Source organism: Galleria mellonella, unplaced genomic scaffold (genome assembly GCF_026898425.1).
Source record: "Galleria mellonella isolate WM207_F2 unplaced genomic scaffold, CSIRO_AGI_GalMel_v1 utg261, whole genome shotgun sequence".
NCBI classification, from domain to species: domain Eukaryota; kingdom Metazoa; phylum Arthropoda; class Insecta; order Lepidoptera; family Pyralidae; genus Galleria; species Galleria mellonella.
Window position 1 is genome coordinate 908,963 of NW_026442057.1, and position 24,619 is coordinate 933,581.

At 35.2% G+C, this 24,619-nt stretch overlaps 1 protein-coding gene across 12 annotated transcripts in view; it reads right to left on the reverse strand.

Moving 5' to 3' along the window:
- Positions 1–11,341: 11,341 nt before the first annotated feature.
- LOC113510399 (nuclear factor 1 A-type) overlaps positions 11,342–24,619 on the reverse strand; it is a 72,046-nt gene continuing 58,768 nt past the window's right edge. For 10 of the 12 annotated variants that reach the window (XM_052895029.1, XM_052895025.1, XM_052895028.1 and 7 more), the window contains 7 exons: positions 22,840–22,944; positions 21,940–22,058; positions 20,795–20,903; positions 20,052–20,224; positions 19,235–19,428; positions 18,250–18,353; positions 11,342–17,514 (listed from right to left, as the gene is read on the reverse strand). In XM_052895029.1, the coding sequence (XP_052750989.1) occupies positions 17,378–17,514; positions 18,250–18,353; positions 19,235–19,428; positions 20,052–20,224; positions 20,795–20,903; positions 21,940–22,058; positions 22,840–22,944 (941 nt within the window). In that variant the 3' untranslated portion in view covers positions 11,342–17,377. The remainder of the gene's footprint in view (positions 17,515–18,249; positions 18,354–19,234; positions 19,429–20,051; positions 20,225–20,794; positions 20,904–21,939; positions 22,059–22,839; positions 22,945–24,619) is intronic. The other 2 variants (XM_052895030.1, XM_052895020.1) reach the window with 1 other exon arrangement.

Genomic DNA, 24,619 nt, shown 5'->3' on the forward strand with positions numbered 1-24,619 from the left:
AATTAAAATCACACACACAAACAGTAATACAACCGAAACGAGAACATTATTCTGTTTAAAACGTTACACGGTTAAAAAAATAAGATAAAATACATCTAGTCATACTAGGTCCATTTTATCTTATTTTAAACAAGAATATTTGTCAGGCCAATTATATAAAAACTAGGTAGAAAGGCATTATTAGCAATGGGGACTAATGCTCCCATTGCTAATAAACCCTGTCAGGTCAACCTCCACGCGGTTCCCCCTGGAAACCATTGTGACTCATACTTGTTGCATTCGTCACGATGGGCTAACTGACCTGCTTACATGCTCATCTATCATCCATCACTGGTGCCCCGCCAGCGTATACCGATAGCGCAGGCGGGGTTATCATTCCAATGTTATACATTAAAAAAAAAAAAAAAAAAAATATATATATATATATATATATATATATATATATATATATATATATATATATATATATATATATATATATATATATATATATATATATATATATATATATATATATATATATATATATAGATAGATAGATAGATAGATAGATACTCTTTATTGTTTCCTCCAAAAGATTACGATAGTAAACTTATTATAGATATAAACAATTACAAGAAATAATCACAATGAGAAAACAATGGGCGACCTTATCGCTAAGAGCGATCTCTTCCAGCCAACCTTTGGATGGAGAGGAGTAATTTTAAACAATTTGGTGGGAGGTACAATGAAAATGTAAGTTTACATAGACAACCAATCCAGCATCAATTTTAACTTATTTTATTTTTTTAATTAAAAAATCACTTGTCAGGTTTCCATATTGGAACACATGATTGAGGGGCGTTTAACGCCCGACCATTTTTATAAACCCCTGTATATATTTTATGACTTTACCTACGACTTCCTCTGCGTGATTATGTTTTTTTTTTTTAATAATAATAATATTTACTTAGACAGAGCATCGAGTCTCAAATACGGTTCAACTTTTGGTCAGCTAATTGTCAAATTAGCCGACTCGTTTTTTTATCAGTGTTCTATATACTTACGCACATAATGTACCGTCTATCTGTCAGTATTAAATTAAAATTTAATTATTTAATAAATAAAATGTGTTATTACGCATTAAAAAGATGCAAAAATTATAAAACAAAATAAATATAGAAGTTATAAAGGAATCACTCATAACTATTTATCACGCAAAATTGTATGAAAAAGTTGAGCCGCTTTTCTCGAAGCATTTGTATGAAGACACTCTATCTATATAATCTAAGTATATTTAATCGTATTTATGTCTCCTAAAAAACAACTTTTTTTTTAATGTGTGATAATGGTATGGTAACCCCGCCTGCGCTATCGGTATACGCTGGCGGAGCACCAGTGAAGGGTGATAGATGAGAATGAAAACAGGCCAGTTAGCCCATCATGACGTTATCGACTAGAATTAACCACGATGGTTTCCAGGAGGAACCACGTGGAGGTCGACCTGATTTGGTATATTGCTAGCAATGGGCTATTTAACCAAATTAATAACAATCCCTTTCCCCCCCCCCCCTTACAAACAACTTAGAATTTTTTAAATAAAATTAAATGAATACGGAACTCCGCTATATATTGATTAAGTACGTTTAAAAATTTACCTATTTTTCTTCTCTATCATAAATACTATGTGTATAAAAAAAATCATGACAATCGGTTTGAGCATTAAACCGCCGAGAACTAACAAAAACACTCAATTTCACATCCTGTTAATATTATAAAAAAAGTTTGTACCCAACGATGAATGGATGTTTGTTACTTTTTAACGCAAAAACTGCTAAACGTATTATAATAAAAATTTGGTATACAAATAGTAACTGGGGGGAAAGGGATTGTTAGTAATAAGACTGAGAATCCCATTGCTAGCAATATGTCCAACCAGGTCGACCTCCTCGCGGTGCTCCCTGAAAACTATCACGGTTAATTCCCGATGAATTCATCATGATGTACATTGTTTTCATTCTCATCTATCACCCTTCACTGGTGCTCCGCCAGCGTACCCGTTAGCGCAGGCGGGGTTACCATACCATTTTCACCCATCAAAAAAAGTATATTATAACTAACCTAACATTAATACTTGTCTTATTGTTGTATTATCATTATCACTACATAGTATAAAATAAAGTCGCTGTCGCTGTCTGTCCGTCCCTATGTATGCTTAAATCTTTAAAACTATGCAACGGATTTTGAAGTTTTTTATAATATATATATTCAAGAGGAATTATATGTATAATACATGCATAATATTGTAGAGAAACACTGATAAATTTAGAGGTTTCTAATGTGATGTAATGTAATATGCACCCGTGTGAAGCCAGGACGGGTCGCTGGTTATAATATATAAGCATGCTGAAGTGGCAATGGCCTGGTCACATAGCTTGAAGAACCGACAACCGATGGGGAAAAAAACTTGTGTTTGCATGGCTGTGTTTCGGTTTGAAGGGTGGGATATGGCGTGAATTTACAGGGTACAGAGGAATGACACCTGAGTCCTCAGGAATGGCAACGCATGGGGGTATCATGGGCGAAAGAGTATACTCTGTTATGTCCATGGTACTGCTCATGTCTATAGGCGACGGTTACCACTTTCCATCAGGTGGGCCGTCAGCTTGTTTGCCATTCTAAATCGTATAAAAAAAGTCATATAAAAAAACATGCAGGGTGGACGTTGGTATCTAACAGTTTCTCCCACCTCAGACTAACACTTAACAAAAACAACTGAGATGGTTTTTTTTGGAATTATGGATTAATGACATTTCAATGGGAAAAATTGCTTTGAGATACAAGCAATTTGACATACGAGCGAGGTTACGGAACGTATTAAACTCCTATGTCGAGGTACCACTGTATTTCTCTTTCTTTCTTTCTTAATTAACCACAATTCCCACTTTAATAGGTACTAAGGCAAAATATTACAAAAAATTTTAAGCCCCATTCATATATATGTATAGATCATAAATATTTACATTATTTATATTATATTATTATTCATATTGTTAATATCTTTACTCATTTAATAATTTAATTATATTTTAATGTTTGTCAAACACAAGGCATGCTGTGGTTGCCTATAAATGTAAGAACGGTGAGATCTGATCTGCCAGTGTATTGTATTAAAATTTAGCTTTATTGTAGCTGTATCTTATGTTGGTAATCCTATAAATAAATAAATAAATCTCGAATAAATAAAGAAATACATCTCAGTACCTGTTGTATATGTAGGTATAATACTCAGATACATCTAACTAGATATACACCTACACAACTAAATATAGGCACTGTTAGGGGTTCGTACTGTAAACGAAGGCGTAAATATATACTTAGCTATACTTAGCTACTTTGTACGCAAATAAGTACCTACTAAATACTACTTATAATAACTAAATACAATTCTCTAAAATAAATATACAAATCAACTAACAAACTACTCACAAATTTCTCTGAATAATTTTCATAATCAGACCTAAGCCGCCATTTTGTTCAAAAATACAACGACCAGCTTACCGAATCAATACAAAAATCATTCCTTCTCAATACCGTAATGGAGTCTTCGCTATTTATTTCTATGCTAATCGAATTATTTGCAACAGAAACATTAATTATAACAGGTTCTACCATTACTAATAACGTATGACCTAAAAATATCGAAAATTGATAACGCGATCTGTAATATCGGAAATCTTCCCTCTTGGAATGACCTGTCGCCATAGCAACGCCGCGGCGGTCGACCCCAGTCAGAAATTGCAACGACAACATTACTCTATTCCTTTCCCGCGCGTACATTTTGCATATAAGTGTGAAAGAGACATATCTAAATAAGTAATTGCGTTTAAGTGAAAGTAGCCCCGAGTAAAATCGATATCGCACAAGGCTAGGCGTCGATTATCCGTTCTATGAGTGCTCGAAGCGGCAGGGTTCCAACTTGTGTGTACCTTTTACGGTTGGTTGTGTTTTATTGCGTTGTGTTAGAGTCTATTTTTGTACTTGTACAATTGTTTGGATGGAACTTTGAGGTAGGATGACATAGTTTGTAGGGACGGAGCGGTGTGACATCGACTAAGTATTGATTATTTGGGATCCCTTAACAATGATTACGGTTTACTTCGATTTATCGGAACACAGGTCGTTTGGGAATTTACTAGCGTTTAATTTATAAAAAAAAAATGTTACGAACTCTGGTGTAGGTATTTGGGAGCCTTAATTAAGTACTTAAGTCCTTATTCAGCACCTTTTTTAACTTCCGACGGACAAGTTTTAAATATAAGTAAAAGTTTTAAATGCGTATGGAGTCTTTTTGGTATATACCTATTTATATAAAGCATTGGAGAGCTATTGCTAGCAATATCTTGTTTGCCCTGTCAGGTCGATCTTTAAGCGATTCTCTCGTAATCATCGTGGTAAATTCTTGTGAAATTCGTCAGCTAACTTACCTGCTTTCATCCTCACTGGTGCCCCTACCAGCGTATACCGATAGCGCAGGCATCGCAATAAAAACCAACTTCAAAATTAATATGATATTTTAGTGTGTTACATAAAAAAATACGACTTCGAGAAATACGAACCGATTTTGATAAAACTTGTAAACAACTAGTTTGTAGGTATATCCTATCCGATATAAAAAAAGAATTATCCAAATCGGTTTATAACCGACGTAGTTAGGGGGGAGAGGGGATTGTTAGCAATGAAGATTAGTAATTCCATTGCTAGTAATAATTTCCTAGTGTATTATACTATGTACCTATTGCTAGTAATAATTATCAGGTCGACCTCCACGCGGTTCCCCTGGAAACCATCGTGGTTAATTCCTCACTGGTAACCCGCACGTATATATCTATAGCGCAGGCGGGGTTACCATTCCATTATCACCTATATCTTTTTATGGGTGAAAATGGTATGGAAACCCCGCCGAACCATTATCATCTATTAAAAAAACGACGTAGTCACGAGGTAAAACAAACATAAAAAATATACAAGTAAATTGAGGGTCTTCTTTTTGAAGTCGGTTGAATTTTACAAAGCGGCGAACACGATGGTGAATCCTGTCAAAAAGAATCATCGCTATAAAACCGTCGAAAAAACGCACAAAAGTTGTATCAAAAGTTATTGTTTTAAAAACAACTTTTTTAAAACAATCACTTACCTATGTTAGGATTTTTATTAATGTGTGAAAAACAGCGGCATTACTAGCAATGTACCCTATCAAGTCTCCCTCCAGGCCCCTCCCCCCTCCTAAAAACTAAAGTGGTAATTTTAGTACATTTGTCACTATGAGCCATCTGACCCGATTTCATCCTCACCTGTCATTATTCATTGAAGCTCGGCCGACGTCTGTCCATAGCGTAGGCGGGTAAATACTCAATTATTAAAAAAATAAAACTATTGGAAATCAGAAAACTGTATCCATGCAATTCAAAACTCATAAAATTCAAGTTTTGTTTAAAAAGGGAAACAGTCTCTGGAAATTGTCCCGCAATTATAAAATAGATATTTAGATAGATACTCTTTATTGTTACCTCCAAAGGATTACAATAGTAAACTTATTATAAATATAAATAATTACAAGAAATAATCACAATGAGAAAACAATGGGCGACCTTATCGCTAAGAGCGATCTCTTTCCAGGCAACCTTTGGATGGAGAGGAGTAATTATATACAATTTATAATTACAAATACTTAATTTTACTTGTGACTGGAATGTATTCACGATTGGGATAAAAAAGGTAAACCTATATCGTTCTCTATCCTATATTTATTATATATAGTAAGTAGGTATATATTTTTTGTATTTTCCATTAATTAAAAAAAAAGGAGGTATTCAATTTTTTTTATACCACTTAGAATGGCAAACAAACTGACGGCCCACCTGATGGAAAGTGGTAACCGTCGCCTATAGACATGAGCAGTACCATGGACATAACAGAGTATACTGTTTCGCGCATGATACCCCCCATGCGTTGCCATTCCTGAGGACTCAGGTGTTATTCCTCTGTACCCTGTAAATTCACACCATATCCCACCCTTCAAACCGAAACACGGCTATACAAACACAACTGCTTCACGATTGAAACACGAATGGGACAGAGGTACCCAAGCAATCGGCTTTTGTACAAAGTCTCCCTCTGGTCTTTTGTGACACACAATCTTTTATTATTCAACTAAATAGCGCAGTCTTGGAATTAATTTAGTGCAAACAGTTTAAACTAACTGTGGTTGCCAACCCGCCTGCCAAACGTGGCAACTAATGGCAAAACCCCCCTAGTGAGAGGTTTATGTTCAGCAGTGGATAGTTAAAAGCTGATATGATGATAATGAAAGATTTAAACGAATGTTCCTTGATAACAATAATACAATACTAAACTACCTAACTTAATTGTAATTGTTGTCCCTTATTTCTCAAATAAATAGTTTCCTATAGTTTCTAAGGATCTAACTATAGTCGTTAACTAAAATATCGCATGGAAAGTTTTGCAAAAAAAAAAAAAAATACGGGGAAAATAATTAGATACTGGCAAGTTTTAAACTTTTTTGGATAATTACTTACGAATAAAAAACGACACGTTCCAAATTCAATTTATTTTTTAATTGTATCATGTATGTATGAATTTGAAATGAGAAACATACCTAGGACTCTGTACTGTTTGAAGAGAAAATTTATTAAAAACAAAGCAGAATAGCATTATGGCCGTAGCCTGTTTAAAAGAACAAATCGAAACAAAAAAATGTACATCATTTACTAAGGCCAGTTTCGCGTCACTTTAAACAAAAATACTTTTATATAATTTTTATGTAACCAATTTATATAATTTGAAAACTACTTTACTTTTACTATTATTTATTATTTTATTTTTAATGCATTTCGATATCAATATTTTGAACAGACATATTTTAAATATTGAAGTTGTACGATACTATGAATATTCTTTTATTTATTTTTTGTTATATCTTCAACGTGGTTGCATAGATCCATTTTCTATTTTGTTAAAATAAGGGCAATGCTAATTTTCATCTAACGCAAAGGTTACTAGTTTCAAAGATTTTGGCTTTGTTTTTAGATTTTCTCTGTGGACTGTTTCTAAAATATATGCGAATATATATCTTACATGTTACCTCGACACAGAGTAGGTATAGAAGCGGTTTATATTTCCTATTTAACTACATTACTTTAAAAATAATCGTCATTTCATCTTCCCATTGTCCAAACAGACCCCTACAAACTGCTCTATTGAGTAGAGGCACAGATAATATAATACTATACTAGTACAGATACATCATCATGAACAAACAAGTGAAAAGCTCTAAGTCGGTTTATTCTTCGGCTTAATTTTTAGTTGTTCATATGTGCGCTAGATGCCGCTACTTTCTTAGCCGCTCGCTAGCTCAAGCTAATAAATTAATTTACCGATGACTACTAATTGCGTAAGTAACCTATAGATGGCGTAAATCTCTGTGGCGTTTGCTAATGTTGTAGAATGTTCTACCTATACATATAAATAATAAGTAATATTTGAATCGTTTCGGCGGTCTCGTCTTGCGTTTATACATATATAGTTCGGTAGGTAAGTATTGCACGAGACTGCGTAGGAGTTTAAATAGCTCGCTTTACATGAATCGTAATACGATTTACTTTACGTAACTCTCCGAATGTATTAGGTTTTTTTTTTTTTTATAAATAGATAAGTACTTAATAAACTCGTGTTATCATATCGTTCTATATTTGTCATTTCTGAACTAATTTAGTTACTTTCATTCAATATGCTTTATGTATTCTTGCGTTCATTGCATGTAAATTTTGTGATAAACAAAGCGTTTTTGTGGAACAAAATGTTAGTACTGTGTGAGGATGATGATGATGAAATCAGTCATTAACTTTTAATGGAATAATAACCTACCACCGTTTGCGTTGTTGGTATATACTAGCAGAGTACTTACCAGTCAACGTATAATATACAAGGATAAAGTCAAATCAGACTCATCACGATTAATTCACCAGGAATAAACCACGAAATAATATACCCTGTCAATGTAGATCTTATTTATTACCTGGATGATATCATAGGAAATTTTTGATAAATTCGTTACAATGAGGTCGCTTCATTTTTAATGGACTTCAAAAAGAAGTAAGTTCTCAATTTGGATGTATTTTTTTTTCTGTCTGTTACTTCATAACTCCGTCAGTTTTAAACCGATTTGGAAAATTATTTTTTATCTGAAAGGATATACATATTGGTCTTATAGAAATTTTATCAAAATCGGTGTAGTAGCTTAGTTCCTAAATCTTACAAAATCTTTAATCATTAACTGTTTCATTTATATTCTTTTACTGGTGCCCTACCAGCATATACCAATATCACAAGCAGCCATTATTAGCCACTCGCTTTTACCCATGAATTCATCAATGTGAGCAGTATATGTAGATTAACAGAGAAATAATAGCTTCAAGATAAATAGTAGCATTAATGTTTCTGTAGGAGTACAAACCTCCTTCTGAGGTTATTAGAATTATTACAAAAGAATTATATAAAAAAACTTAAGAAAGGTGGCCATAAGAACTCCGTAATTAAAGGACGCAATCTAATAGAGTTCGTTTAACTAGCCTTGAAGAGTAATTTGATACTAGATGGTAACCAGTCTGATGGTAACCGGTCCTAGTGTCTAGTCTCCGAGTGTCTAGTGTCTGTCTGAGTGTCAAGTGTCTGAGAGTCTAGTGTCTGAGTGTCTAGTGTACGAGCGTCTGGTGTCTGAGTGTCTAATGTCCGTGGGTTTGAGTGTGTAGTATCTAAGTGTATAGAGACTGTGTGTCTGAGTGTCTAGTGTCTGAGTGTCTGAGTGTCTAGTGTCTGAGTGTCTAGTGTCTGAGTGCCTGAGTGTCTAGTGTCTAGTGTCCAGTGTCCAGTGTCTAGTGTCTGAGTGCCTGAGTGTCTAGTGTCTAGTGTCCAGTGTCCAGTGTCTAGTGTCTAGTGTCTAGTGTCTAGTGTCTAGTGTCTGAGTGTCTGAGTGTCTAGTGTCAGTGTGTCTGAGTGTCTAGTGTCTAGTGTCTGACTGTCTAGTGTCTAGTGTCTGAGTGTCTAGTGTCTGAGTGTCTAGTGTCTGAGTGCCTGAGTGTCTAGTGTCTAGTGTCCAGTGTCTAGTGTCTAGTGTGTAGTGTCTGAGTGTCCAGTGTCCGAGTGTCTAGTGTTTGAGTGTCTAGTGTCTAGTGTCTGAGTGTCTAGTGTCCGAGTGTCTAGTGTCTGAGTGTCTGAGTGTCTAGTGTCTAGTGTCTAGTGTCTAGTGTCTAGTGTCTAGTGTCTAGTGTCTAGTGTCTAATGTCCGTGTGTTTGAGTGTGTAGTATCTAAGTGTATAGAGACTGTGTGTCTGAGTGTCTAGTGTCTGAGTGTCTGAGTGTCTAGTGTCTGAGTGTCTAGTGTCTAGTGTCTGAGTGTCTAGTGTCTGAGTGTCTAGTGTCTGAGTGTCTAGTGTCTGAGTGTCTAGTGTCTGAGTGTCTAGTGTCTGAGTGTCTAGTGTCTGAGTGTCTAGTGTCTGAGTGTCTAGTGTCTGAGTGTCTGAGTGTCTAGTGTCTGAGTGTCTAGTGCCTGTCTGAGTGTCTAGTGTCTGAGTGCCTAGTGTCTAGTGTCTAGTGTCTAGTGTCTAGTGTCTAGTGTCTAGTGTCTAGTGTCTAGTGTCTGAGTGTCTAGTGTCCGAGTGTCTAGTGTCCGCGTGTCTAGTGTCTAGTATCTGAGTGTCTAGTGTCTGTGTATCTGAGTGTCTAGTGTCTGTCTGAGTGTCTATTGTGTGAGTGTCTAGTGTCTGAGTGTCTAGTGAGATACTAGACATTCAGACAGTTAGACACTAGATACTCGGACACCAGATATTGAGACACTTGACACTCAGAGACTAGACACATAGACATTCTTTCTTCATTCGCACCTATAATTAGTCATTTACCTAGCCAGCATATATCAATAGTGAATTTAGTGGTTTTCATTCTACTTTTATTCTATAGAAAATCCTATTATAGATTATGTAAGTAAATATGTTTACTATGTATTTATTTTATATTATAATAAAATTTATAAAATTAAATAAAATTTTGTAAATAAAAGCAATTGCAAATAAAACCAATTTTATAAATAAAAGCGCGTTACATTTTGATGGTATAATTAAGAACACTTAGCACCTTCTTTTTCCTCCTACTATCACAACTTAACATCATAAACGGAACGAACGTTTTTTTTTCCAAACTTGTTAGGGTTGCAAATTCACGTCAACCAAGATACTCGTTAAGACGAGTTAAACGAGCCCAAACACGATGGGGTTGCGTCATTTATTTACGGAGCGTCATTTAAGCACAATAGTTTCCTGGTAGAAATAAAACAATTTTTTGGATTTTAATATAACTAATGAGATTTGGTTTAAGAATCTATTTTGTTCATTTTTACGTTTTTAGGAGATTTTTAAAATAAAAGTATACATATTTTATAAATGATTTTGTTTGTTTTCTAAGACTTACGGAAGCATTAATAGTAAATCGTGACTAGTATCGCCATCTATTAAAAATTTTTCCGCGCGGCCATTTTTTTTTTGTCATCGTGTCCCCCTGGTAGAGGTAAATATTATATATAGTATTATATGTAGTATATATTTTAGTTACAATATATAGTGGTCCAATAAGGCATATGTTAAAAGTCTTTTAAACAAAAAATAATATTAGATAACAGACTTTTAACATATTCGAAAATAGATATCCGATCAATATAGGCAATATTGAAATGCTGTTAATGGTGATAGCCTTTTTCCCACCATCAATGTGCAGAGGAACCGAATATATAGATATCGGATCGGTATTCATATTACCCATACTTACCTTGAGGAGCCAGCGATCTATAGGAAGGAAAGGATTGTTAATAATGGGAACTGGTTGACCTATTGCTATCAGTATGCCCCCTCTAAGCGCTTCCCCTCGAAAATATCGTGTACAGCCATCTGACCTGAGTTCATCTTCACCTATCATCCCTGACTATTGTTGGTTCATTCCTCTCTAAATGACGCAGGCGGGATTTAATCGCATTTTCATGCATGATAATGCGAGCTACGGACTGAGGTATTAACGCCATCTATTGGAAATCGCCTTACACTATTATATCATATTAAGATAATTACACCAATAGATGTCTCCGTATAATATCGAAATTAGTAATCCCTTGTTTCTATTCTGATAATGCGAGGAGTTAAAAAAATTTAATTAATCCTTCTGCCCATCTTACTTGGGAAAATTTCTTTGGAAACCCCCGGTATAATCGGTAACAATATAAAATAAAACACAAATGTGTGTTTGTTTGTTTGTATTGCATCAACTGTAACACTTTCAGTTTTCATCGATATTGAGCAAAGTTTACCTACATTATTATAACTGCTTACATATTCACGCAGAATTGTTTATGATTTGTTTATTAAAAAAAAAAAATACACAAACTGTACAATAGGTCATATGGTAACGTTAGAAATAACAATCGGTATACATTGACTTTGCTCCAGCGTTTGAAAATTCAGGTAAAAAAAAATATAATTACTTATACACAATACAATTTATATTTTACACGTAGGTACATTAGATAATTAGATTTCATGATAACATTCGGAATAGCTTTCTGTATGTTATGACCTTGTTCCGTCGTTCGAAATTTTAATAAAAATATACTTATAAACAATTCTACGTGGATGCAAGCATAACAACGCATGCTATGTCATTATGCTCTGACCCCTCCATGACAATACACACACAGCACTTTATTGTGCCGTTTCATATTTGTTTAAGCTTTAAGCACCAATTTTCTTTATAACAAGTCGTTCGAAATAATTAAACGACTAAAATTCTATAAATATCTTACTATGTATAGGTTAAAAATACATGTTATAACATTTTTACAAGTCTATCTTTAGTTTATTGTGTACTAATCAAATAATCTTTTCTTAGCCGATTACAAAATCGTTGTTTATACTATGTTTCCCGTCGTCAAAGAAAAGTTCATTTGATCTATACAATACGGCTTTTAACATAAATTAAAAAAAAAAAAAGTACAAACTAAACATTATATGAAAGCACTGTAAAGAGATGAAATATGACAAACATAACACATAATCTTCATTCTACTGTTAAATTATACAAATTAAATCATATAAATAAACTCCGGTACATATTTACAGACATTATGGTCGTGGACACGAATACACTAAAATAATTAATAAATTCGCTAAAAACATTTAATTATTTATAATTGCACATACAATGAACTAAGAAATTCGTAACTAGGAGTATTTTTCTATTGGTTAATTAATTACTCTTATAATTATTCTCTATTTACGTATGTTACGTTATTTCAATTTCAGAAATCCACAAATTAACAAGACGGATTTGTGTTCCTTTATTAATTGTCATTAATGTAATGTTAGGAAATAAAATAAATAATTACGTTATATTGTATTTTTACAGAGTATCGTGTGACCTAAATGCAAAAGCTTTGCATTTAGGTTGCATTGATAATATTAAAAAGCCATGCGAGAATGTGTTTTCTACTTAGATTCGTCTCAAATAAAAGGCGTACCTAATTCAATCTTGGCGATTAAGATATACATGCCAGTAAAGTATAGAATATGTACTTAAATGGGTATATTGTAGGTAACACTAAAATTATATAATATAGTTGAAGTATTTATATCTTCAGCAAAACTACGCATTGAAGCGTTACTTAATAATTAGTAGGTCAGGGTTATAATTTTATAATACTCTGGATTCGAAATTAACTTCCAGACTGCTGGGTGCCCAGTTTTATAATTTTGATAAAAGCGATAAATATTATTATTATTATTATGAGAATATAGAAATAAACAAATTTTGGCTTAGAATGGTTCGCTACCAAATGTTTCGTTTATTTACAAAGGACTCAAAATAAATTATACGTGATTATATTATAAATATTGGGATACAAAACCTATAAAGATCCACAAGCCTTCGCCGAAATTAATTCTAACAATGAAGTCATTTCAAAGTCGAGGCATTCAAAATAATGTTTATCTTTATTTCTAGTTAGCACGTTGTATAGAACGCATCATAAATATCATACAATATTGTTGTATCTAAGGCACATAATGTTTAGGCTTTCAATTATTACTCCATATCGTAACAGTGGTGCTAATTAAAAGAAAATAAACAAACATGCTGTGACAAATACTTTGTTTTCCCCTTTTGTTGTTCATACGATTATCGATCAAAATAGTTAGCCAAAACAGTGTCAGTATTTGTCACGCACGGAACCTTTGCAAAGCTAATGAATTCTATCAAACCTACACACGCTGCTGATAAAACAAAAGTATTGTAAAATCTATTGGCTTCCCTTTAGCGGATAGCGTTTTATCTTCGTTTATAATAATAACAAATGCATTACATACAACATGATTCTGTTTATCATTTACTTTAATAATACACGCATGTACTATTTCTTTTCCTTCGGCACTAGCAGTGCAATTGCCAATCATACAAAAACAACTATTTCAATATAAGACACGTTCAGAATGAACAATTGAATCACAGTCTAGAATTTTCGGCACCAATGAGCTTTTAAATTCGTCTCCATTATTTTATTGCCTTAACTTTTTACAGGGTTATCGTTTTCAAAATTTAATATATGACGTAAATGTATGTTTTCTGAATTCAGTATAATCAACAAGCCTTATGTGACACCACTATTATTTTGTCTAACTGTTTTATATCGTCTAATGTCTATAGCTAGCAATTGACTAATTCCCGCTTTTCTGCCTAGTTGAACTATTATAGCTGTAATAGACTAATATATTTTTGTTCTGTGAAATAGCTATGTATTAGTTGTACCAAACTGCCTTCCTAAATTTTAAGTCGAATTTTATACATAGAACCCAGTCTGTCCAGCATATTTTTCTATAGAAAAAATATTTTGCAAGTCAACTGTTACGAATATAGGATCATACTACCTCAGTACCAAATTCTAGCTTCACTAAAGCTGTTTTTGTAATTATTACCTTTTAATTATTGCTTGTCATTTATTGCTACGTTTCCTACTATACTATGTTTCTAATTTTAGAAAATAAATATTAAGGCTTCAAATTTAATATTATATCTGAAAAGAAATCTTGTTAATAGTAAAAACTCAACGTAAAAAGAGATTAGCATGTCATTATTTTTTTATCAGATCAATAAGATGAGTGAGAATCGTAGTGAAATTAACCAAAGATGACAATAGAAAATGTAACCTATTCTCTTTATTTCTGAAAACAATTAAATATCTTGAGATTAACGTGAATTTTTGTGACCACTGACAAAATGGTAGACAGCGACATGTGACCGCAGTGAAAAACATTATCCCTTTCTCAAGCTCACAGCTGTCACGTTCAATTACCATAAAGTACCTACAACTGTCAACTTAAATATACCATACTTACATAAATCTATATCTATTTAAAACCGTGTATATATATTTGGATTTCATTAAGTGTAATTTGGCCACAATTTTAGGTTTGACCCCTTACTAATAATTGTAAGGGGTACTATAATTGTAAATATTCGTTTTATTTTAAGTTATATTAAATTTACATACATTGTTACTCTAATGACTAGCTTTTCTCGTATGGCCACGGCATTATGAACAAATTATTAGAGTGACAAATTAAAAATTACACAAGTACTAGAGTTTTAAAGAGAAAGGATTATAAGGATTATTCATGTTGCTATTATTCTGACACCAATGTTTCTATGATTCCGTAATGCAAACACTTGGTTACAGAAAATAACAAGTTTAAGATAAACAGGTTAATGAATCGTCCATGTTACAGGTATGAGCGGATGGATTTATTAAAAAGACTACAATGTACAAGACCCTATTAGTTAAATTATTTTACGATTTTTTTTTTATGAAAGGCACCTATAAAATGTCCCTCGACAACTGTCGAACTACTTATTACCATATTATTGTTGTTTTTCGATTCGGTATTCTATTCGCAACATGTCAAATTTCAAAGCTCAAAATATATTTTTATTTTTTGAGATCAATGTTTTTCTTCTTACTAAACCAATATTCTTAGTTTTTTTTTATTATACTTCTTGTACTTTATTTATATAAGCACGTACATACATTTATATGGCACTTCACTCTTCTTAATGGTAGAATATTCAATATGAACAAATCTATAAACAAAAATAACTTTGAGCTTCAAAGTAAAACAATATACAAACTTATGAATGTACATATACTTTTTTTTTTTTATTAAATATCAGATATCGTAATATTGTATGTATTTATTACATTTATAGATTTCCCTATCGAAAGACAACAATAAAAATGCTAGTCACGTGGCTACTAATTTACATAACTAAACTATTATTTTATAATAAGCAAGGCTCGTCTTTCTTAAATATTCGTTCAATAAATTAAAAAAAAATATATATAAACTAGTGCTTAATCTATTTACTTTTCAATACAAAACACACAACAATGAAACAAAAACAACTTATAATATCACACTTTCGTCAATAAAAACATGTTTTGACGCTAGTATTGGAAGCATAAATTTCCATAAACCGCTTTTCCTAACTGTTTCACAGCTCAGCAAACAATATTTTTTTTTTATAAGCTGTACTTTCATTAACATTTTATTTCACTAAATTACTGGAAGGCTTGATCATATCATACTTGTTTTATATTCTATAAAAATATTAGAATATAATAATATGTTGTTTTTATTTTCGTAGCTTTATATTTTTACATAATTATCGTTGGAGTATTGTATTTTGTTATCGCCTTAACAAGTATTAAATGAGAGCTACATTGATTATACATGTTTGTGGATAATTCGTTTGGCGCTCAATAGGTGGCGTTATTCTAAACACTTTGTGCAGCGCCGTCGCAAGTTCACGTCGCACAGAATTTCTTAATGTTGCTATTGACAAACACGGATAATCAATATTGCGTCAAATTGTAAAATCTAAATTTCAACTACTTCCGTATTTTCAATCCCGTTTATTATTTACACTGATCCCCACATCTTGTCAACGCTGCCGCCACTGTATTTTTTTTTATAAATCAAAACAGACAAATTATATATTATATATAAATATCAATATTATAAATTTATATATATAATATTATAAAGGTGAGTATTCACTGGGAGCATTCACGTATGTAAACTTGAAAGCTATCAAACGTTCCTTCGCTTGTTTGAATTTGTAAACAATTTTATATGTTCTCTAAATGTATACATACCTACATCTATGTTATGTTTGTGCTGTGTTAATTAATGAAGAACTAACAATAACTTTTTATAATTTCTCTCAAAGAAAGACACAATTACATCAAGTCTGCACACAAAAAAAAACAGCATTACCAGATGCAATGTAAAGATGCAACAATATGATCTTTGATCTTTTATTCATTAGTTGAACAGATTTTTTTAAACAACTTCGAATCGCAAACAAACTGACTGCCCACCTGATGGAAAGTGGTAACCGTCATCGTAACATGAGCAGTACCATGGACATAACAGAGTGTACTGTTTCGCCCATGATAGCACCCATGTGTTGTCATTCCTGAGGAGTCAGGTATTATTCCTCTGTACCCTGTAAATTCACTGCCATATTCCATTGTTCAAACCGAAACACAGCCATGCGAATATAACTGCTTCACGGTAGAAACACGAACGGGACAGAGGTGCCCAAGCAATCGACTTTTGTACAAAGTCTCCCTCTGTTATATTGTTTAATTCCTCTATCATTAGTATGCGTGCGACTAGAAAGATATGATATTGAGAAATGACTACTGTTAGACCATACCTTACGACCATTCATATTAGTCATCAATCTCTAACCGTCATTCCGTCGACACACATGTTGTTACATGTCTTTCGCCTATAAATGTGGTATCATCAGGCAATTAATTGACCACTGCTCGAAGACTAGTGTTGACCGTTCAATGTTCATTAGATTGCTATTTTTTTTTTATTGACTGTGTTAAGATTTTAGAAAAAATAACAACTATCACTAACTCAATCTTTATACGAGCATGTACACAGTCAATACTCACCTTTAAATATAATTATTTACACTATAAAGTAGATAAATAAATAATCGAATGGACTATAATATAATTATGATAATATCGATTAAAAATCAAAATAACCAATTATTATAAATATAAAACCAGAACATGTATAAATCATAGGGCTCGGTGTGTCACCGGGCGCCAGTGTGGCGGCGGGGCGGGCGTCCAGCGCAGCACGGTGGGCGGCGGCGCGGCCGGCTGCAGGGGCGGCGGGGGCGGCGGGGGCGGCGGGGGCGCGGATCACGGCGAGTGCAGGTCGGGCGCCGGCTTGTCGGGGGCGATGTCCTCGGAGTCCACGCCGACGCTCGTCCCCACCGACGCCCCCGTGTCCATAGCTGTCGCCTCTGATGTTATTACGCTTGATTGGAAGAAGCGTTCTGCGAAATAAAAAAAAAAAAAAAACAAAAAAATTTAACTTAAAAATTAAGTTCTTCTCAGTCTCGCTCTCTGTTAGTCAAATATATAAATACAATACTTATAATATATAATACTCGTACCTAAAGAAGGTTCATACCGAATTGTGGCATAGTCCAAATTTATTTTTATCAAAATTATTCGAATTTAAAATTTCCCATATTGCAATGTATTTCAAAAATGCTTTTTTAGCATAGTAATAAAAATTGGAATAGAATCGGCGACTAAAACACGTGACATATATAAGAGAAACAAAAAACTGACGAATTAAGAACCTCTTCCTTTGGAGGTTACATAAAAAATATTTTTTACAATTTTTATTATATTACTTTTGTTTTTATTTATTATATCACAAGGAGCATAAGAGAATGCGCATCACCTCATAGTAAGTGATTACCGCCGTACTTTTAATTTACTATAACATTAACCTTTAGCGTTTAACTAGAGAAAGTGCAGATCCACATTCCGGAATGGCAAAATCTTTAATTACTATATTTGTGTATCAATGATTCCCTTCATCAAAATAGACTACTACGACATTATATTATATATTATTATTTATTTATGTATTAATGTTGTAAGTATGTGAGGTATTTTATAAAATTAGTGTATGATGAGGCTGACATATCCTTATAGGATAAAAGCCTCTAAATAAAAAAGATAAAAAAAAAACTAGAGAAAGTGATGAAAAAACTTACCGTCATCCAATAGAACGACGTGGTCAGGTCCCGCGGGTGTTGCCATTATATTGAACTCGTCCTCCAGCGTCGGGAACGGCGCGCTCCATCTGGAAGACCAAACACTACATATCTATATATAAGCACTAATCCAAGGTCACAACTTCTCTTTTAATATATACATTTTTTTTATACAACTTAGAATGGCAAACAAGCTGACGGCCCACCTGATGGAAAGTGGTAACCGTCGCCTATAGATATGAGCAGTACCATAGAAATAATAAAGTATACTGTTTCGCCCATGATACCCCCCATGCGTTGCCATTCCTGAGGACTCAGATATTATTCCTCTGTACCCAGTAAATTCACGCCATATCCCACCCTTCAAACCGAAACACAGCCATGCAAACACAACTGCTTCACGGTTGAAACACGAATGGGACAGAGGTACCTAAGCAAACGACTTTTGTACAAAGTCTCTCCCTGGTAAATACATGTTAAAATCAATCAATACTGTATTATTAAAAGTTTCATAAGCACACATTAATAACCACCGATTTATTTTATTATAATTATTTCAGCCGTTAACTGTCCACTGCTGGACATAAGCCTTCCCCATAAGGGGAGTTTTGCCAGTAGTTGCCACGCTTGGCAGACGGTATGACAACCGCAGTTAGGCTTTAGAGATGTTTTAAGATGGACGCTATGCAGATGGAGCTAGGCAGCATAGCTCTCGACCCTTCCTTTTCAGTTGCCTTGAGTTCCTTTAGTCGCCTCTTATGACGCACGGGAAAGGAAGGGGTAATGTCATGTACGTACTGTAATGTAATCATTACTTATGCAATTATAATCATTTTAAAACAGTAACTTATAGAATAGGCAAGAAACAGAGCACGAGGATTTCCTGATCATTCATTGATCCATTACACATTATAGGTCGACATACAGTGCAATATAATGTGAAATAAATAAAATAATGACATGTAAATTGGGTTAGGTTAGTTACCTGGGGGGCGCCCTGGCGGCGGCCCTGGGCGCGTAGAGGCCGAGCCCGCCGGGCGGCGACACGCCCCCCGCCGCCGGCAGCACGGCGCCGCCGCCCGCGCCCACGCCGCCCACCGACCCCACGCCGCCCACGCCGCCTACGCCGCCTACCGCGCCACCCAGACCCACGCCGCCCAGCGACCCGTAGCTGAACACCTGCTGGTCACATGTCACTTCTCGTTACACCTTCACGTCTACATACCTTTCGACTGACGACTTTATTGGCTGGGGGAAGGGATTATTAGTAATGTAGACTTCCAGTTCCACTATTAGCAATATCCCTATCAGGTCAACGTCTACTTGGTCCCCCCTGAAACCATCGTGCTAAATTTCAGGTGTATTCATGACGATGGGCTAACTGATCTGCCTCTTCATTCTCACCTATCATCCCTCACTGGTGCTCCGCCAGCGTATACCGTTAGCACAGGCGGGATTACCATTCCATTATCGTCCATTAAAAAAAATATTGGCCGAATTTATAGGGTGTGAAAGCATAACACAATAGTTCTCAAGAATAGCTACGCATAAGGGGTACCATGGGCGTCACACTGATGTCCATTGTACTATTGGTATCTTTAGAAGACCATATTTTTTAATGGATGAAAAAAAATGAGGTTATTCCAAGGGAAGAAAAAGGTTGCTTCAGGGTCGGCAACGTGTGCTCAATACCTCTGTTATTATAGGCGTTCATAGGCTACGGTAACCGCTTACCATCAAGTGGGCCATAAGCTTGTTTCCCACGTCAGTGGTATAAAAAAAAAACTCATCGAAGTGCAAACCTGCTGCGGCTGAGTGTGGAAGTGGTTGAAGTGCGATATGGGCGGGTGCGGGTGGCAGTCGGCGCGGTAGTGCGGCGAGCGGCGGCGCGGCGACGCCGGCGGCGACCGCACCTCGGGCGACGCCGGCGAGCCGCAGCCGCCGCCGCCGCTCCCGCTGCTCACCATCTCACTCGCTGCAAGACCAGTTACTGTTTATTTAAAATCAAATCATCTTTATCCAAATAGACATGTTTTATGTTTTTAATCTACAGCAGGGTCCGGAAAGTAATTATCTGTTAAAAAGAGCTTCCAAGAAACTCCGCATTTACTCTTTTAAATCTCTGTTTGGTATGTAGATAGATAGATAGATAGATACTCTTTATTGTTTCCTCCAAAAGATTACAATAGTAAACTTATTATAAATATAAACAATTACAAGAAATAATCACAATGCGAAAACAATGGGCGGCCTTATCGCTAAGAGCGATCTCTTCCAGGCAACCTTTGGATGGAGAGGACAACTTACATATTACCATACCTCAACAGTGCTTTCTTATGGTCATTCATATTGTTATTATAATTGTGTTATGAGAAACCTACCTTTTTCTTTTCCAATATTATTTGGTTCACGATTGGGAGATAAGTATTTAGCTTAAGCGTTTTAATTGACTTAAGCTGCGATTTGATACAGCATAAATCTCTAATAGCTATTTAATTCTTGCACGCGTAATTTATTTTGATAGCGCTTCGAGTTAGAAACCTACCTGTCGACCTAATGATGGCGACTGGCCTGGCCATCGGCGGCAGAGGTGGCGGTGGGAGCATCGCGCTGCTGAAATACGCGGGCTTTGGACTCCTAGACAGACTGTGCACCTGAAATTAAAAAAGGTTTATCACTATATCAAATTACATTGATCATCAATTTACCAGTTTCGTTAAATCATGTAAAACGAACAATATAGAAGTAATCATCATATCAGCTTTTAACTTTTTTTTTATACAACTCAGAATGGGAAACAAGCTGACGACCCACCTGATGGAAAGTGGTAACCGTCGCCAATAGACATAAGCAGTACCGTGAACATAACAGAGTATACTGTTTCGCCTATGATACCCCCCATGCGTTGCCATTCCTGAGGACTTAGGTGTTATAATAATAATAATAATAATATAATATATTTATTTATCACAAACAACTTAAATTTCTGATAAAATAATATTAAAATTTTACAATTTATATACCCTGTAAATTCACGCCATATCCCACGCCATATCCCAGAGTTCGCAACCGCAGTTAGGCTTTTTAAAGATGTTTTAAGAGGGACGCTGCTGCCCGTCCCTTGTCCTCCCTTAGTCGCTTACGACACCTACAGGAAAGGAAGGGGTGGCCTATTCTATGTCGGGACCGGGATGTCCGGGATTTATGTTTATTACCTCATGAATCTATTTAAGTCGATTTGGAAGATTCTTTCTTACCTGAAAGGATATACTTACAGATTCATCATCATCATCACGACAGCCTTTAACTGTCCACTTCTAAACAGAAGCCTCCCCCTTAAGAGGGTTTGTTGTCAATAGTTGCCACGCTTGGTTGGCAGTTGGCAACCGCAGTTAGGCTTTGTAGATGTTTTAAGAGGGACGCCGCTGCCCATCTCTCGCCCTCCCTTTGTCACCTCTTACGAGACCCACAGGAAAGGGGTGGCCTATTCTATGCAGGTACCACACGGCACACTTACAGATTGGTCCTTTGAAAATTTTATCGAACTCGATTTAGTAGTTTAGTTTTTAAATTAAAATAATCGGTTTGACACAGTTAAAGTCTTCTTTTTTTTTAAACACAATTTTAAGTTAATTATTATTAGTAACATTTTTAATGGTGTTATAATACGACATGGCAGTTTAAAAATACCTGCAACTGTTGTACGTCCGTTGGCTCTTGACATACGAATGTGACGAAATCTCCGAGGGAGTCCTGTGGCGCGCCGTCGTACTTGCCACTTGAATGTTGACTTGTTAACGCTTCTGAAGCTGAAACAATTAAGTAGTTTACTAAACTAGGTGTTATCTTAGCGGAAAAGTTGTGGAACCTCTGCTAGTAATAGTGATGATCAATCTTCGAGTGTTTTTTTTTTTATTGGATGAAAATGGAGTGGTAACCCCGCCTGCGCTAACGGGATAGCTGGCGGAGCACCAGTGAAGGGTGATAGATGAGAATGAAAACAGGCCAGTTAGCCCATCATGATGAATTCATCAGGAATTAACCATGATAGTTTCCAGGTGGAACCGCGAGGAGGTCGACCTGGCTGGGTATATTGCTAGCAATGGGATTCTTAGTCTCCATTACTAACAATCCTTTACCCCCCAATCTTCGAGTGTTAGCAGTCGCAACAACGTTTACCATTATTTAATTAATTGATTTTAGAATGTCCCAATATATTGCGAGCTTGTAAAGTATTAGTACAAGAATAAATATTGTAATACGGTTTGAAGGGTGGGATATGGCAATGAATTTACAGGGTACAGAGGAATAACACCTGAGTCCTCAGGAATGGCAACGCATGGGGGTATCATGGGCAAAACAGTGTACTCTGTTATGTCCATGGTACTGCTCATGTCTATAGGCGACGATTACCACTTTCCATCAGGTGGGCCGTCAGCTTGTTTGCCATTCTAAGTTGTATATAAAAAACCATGCAATGTTCCAAATTTAATGGCTAGAAAATCTTTTACAGTTACAATCGTTACGTGGATTCTCTACTTACATGATCTGAACTTGCTTGTTGGATTAATTGAAGTAAGGTCAACATACCTGTGGGATGCGTGTCTGTGGGTGGCGGATGCTGGTAGAATATGGTGTTGGAGGCCACTAGCGGCGCCTGCGCAGAACTCAGTCCCGCTGAACTATGAGGGATGCCTGTAGACGAATAAATATATGAACCCTCATTTATATCCACTTCTATCTTCTTTAATACACTATCAACGTCATATTTATTAAAATGGGGAGAACCCACGAGAAGAGGATGTATCTTTTTATTTCCAGAAGGAGATTATATACAAAAACCTGCATTTTTTTATCAAAAATCAGCATGGATACATCTATCCCACTCTTGTCTCTGCCGTGAACCAGTGTGAACAATTCTTATTGAATTCGTCACGATGGGCTAACTGGCCTGCTTCGTCCTCACCTATCATCCCTCACTGGTGCCCCGCCGGTGTATACCGATAGCGCGGATGGGGTTGCCATTCCATTATCACCCATTAAATAAAATAGTAACACCGTGTTTGCAAGTGTAATGTATAGAGACTCCCACAAGATGGAGTAATGACGTGTAGCAGATAGCTGCTGGATGCTAGTAGTACAGGATCGTACTTTGTGGCGTAATGTAAGGAAGACCCATGTTCAATAGTGGATGATGAGTAGAAGGTAGTGATGATGATGATAGCTCTCTATCACCATGCTGACCAAACGGCTTGGTATAGTATTTTATTTCGAGTTACCCCTATTATAGTTTATTTTCTTGGTTGCATCTTACATCATTCTGACAAGAAGAGTAATAAATAGAAACAAACAAAAAAAAAAACAAAATTATGAGAACAAAGAAAAATTGTTATGGGTACATACTGTAATAACTGAACTGTGCTATCTGGCATGCAAGTAAATATAAATAGTGTCGCCTTTATAAATTAACGATATCATAATTACCGATAGATGGCGTTGTATAAAGAAAAAAAAGAACGTGAGAACACGATAAAAGCAAAAAGTATCTATTACAATCATAAGGGTTTAATAAGAAAAAATGAATGTTTTTTCTTTATTATTATATTTTTTTATAATTTATTTCAAATAAAGAACGAATTTTAAAATAGTATGATACTGGTATTTACAAATAGATTAGATTAACAAATAGGATAGTTATATCTTATAAATAAAAATCTTAAATGGTGTAGGTACCACAGACTACAATATGTAATACAAAATTGTTCTTAAAAGTTCAAGTGCGCCAAAAATAATCATGTGCATCGCACAGTGCTACTTAATAACAGTTCAATGACTGCAGTGCCTCTAATTATACCACTTGCCTATATTTAGTTCTGTACACGTGCGTAACATACGGATACACACGGCGCGAGAATAATAATTGGATATAGTGGAGCAAGTCGTGTGACAAGTAATGGATCGCCGTTAAGCAAATAAAATATACAACAAAAACAAACAAAACAAAAAGAACAAGATAAAATTAATTAAACAATTTCGTTAACAATTAAAAACATCATATTAACTGTCCACTGCTGAACATACGCCCTTTAGAGTTTTTGGCAATAGTTGCCATGCTTGGTAAGCGAGTTGGCAACCGCAGTTAGGCATTGGTAATGTTTTAAAAGAGACCATTAAATTCCCTTAGTCACCTCTTTTGATATCTACGAAAAAGGAAGGAATGGCCCATTCTACACCGGGACCACATGGCTTAAAAACATTACACTCCTTTTCAGCAGGTGGGTAATAAATAAGAGTTTACCAAGGGACGCATTATGATATAGTATTTAAACAATCCATGTTTACTTCATAAAGCAATGTCGGGTGAGTATAG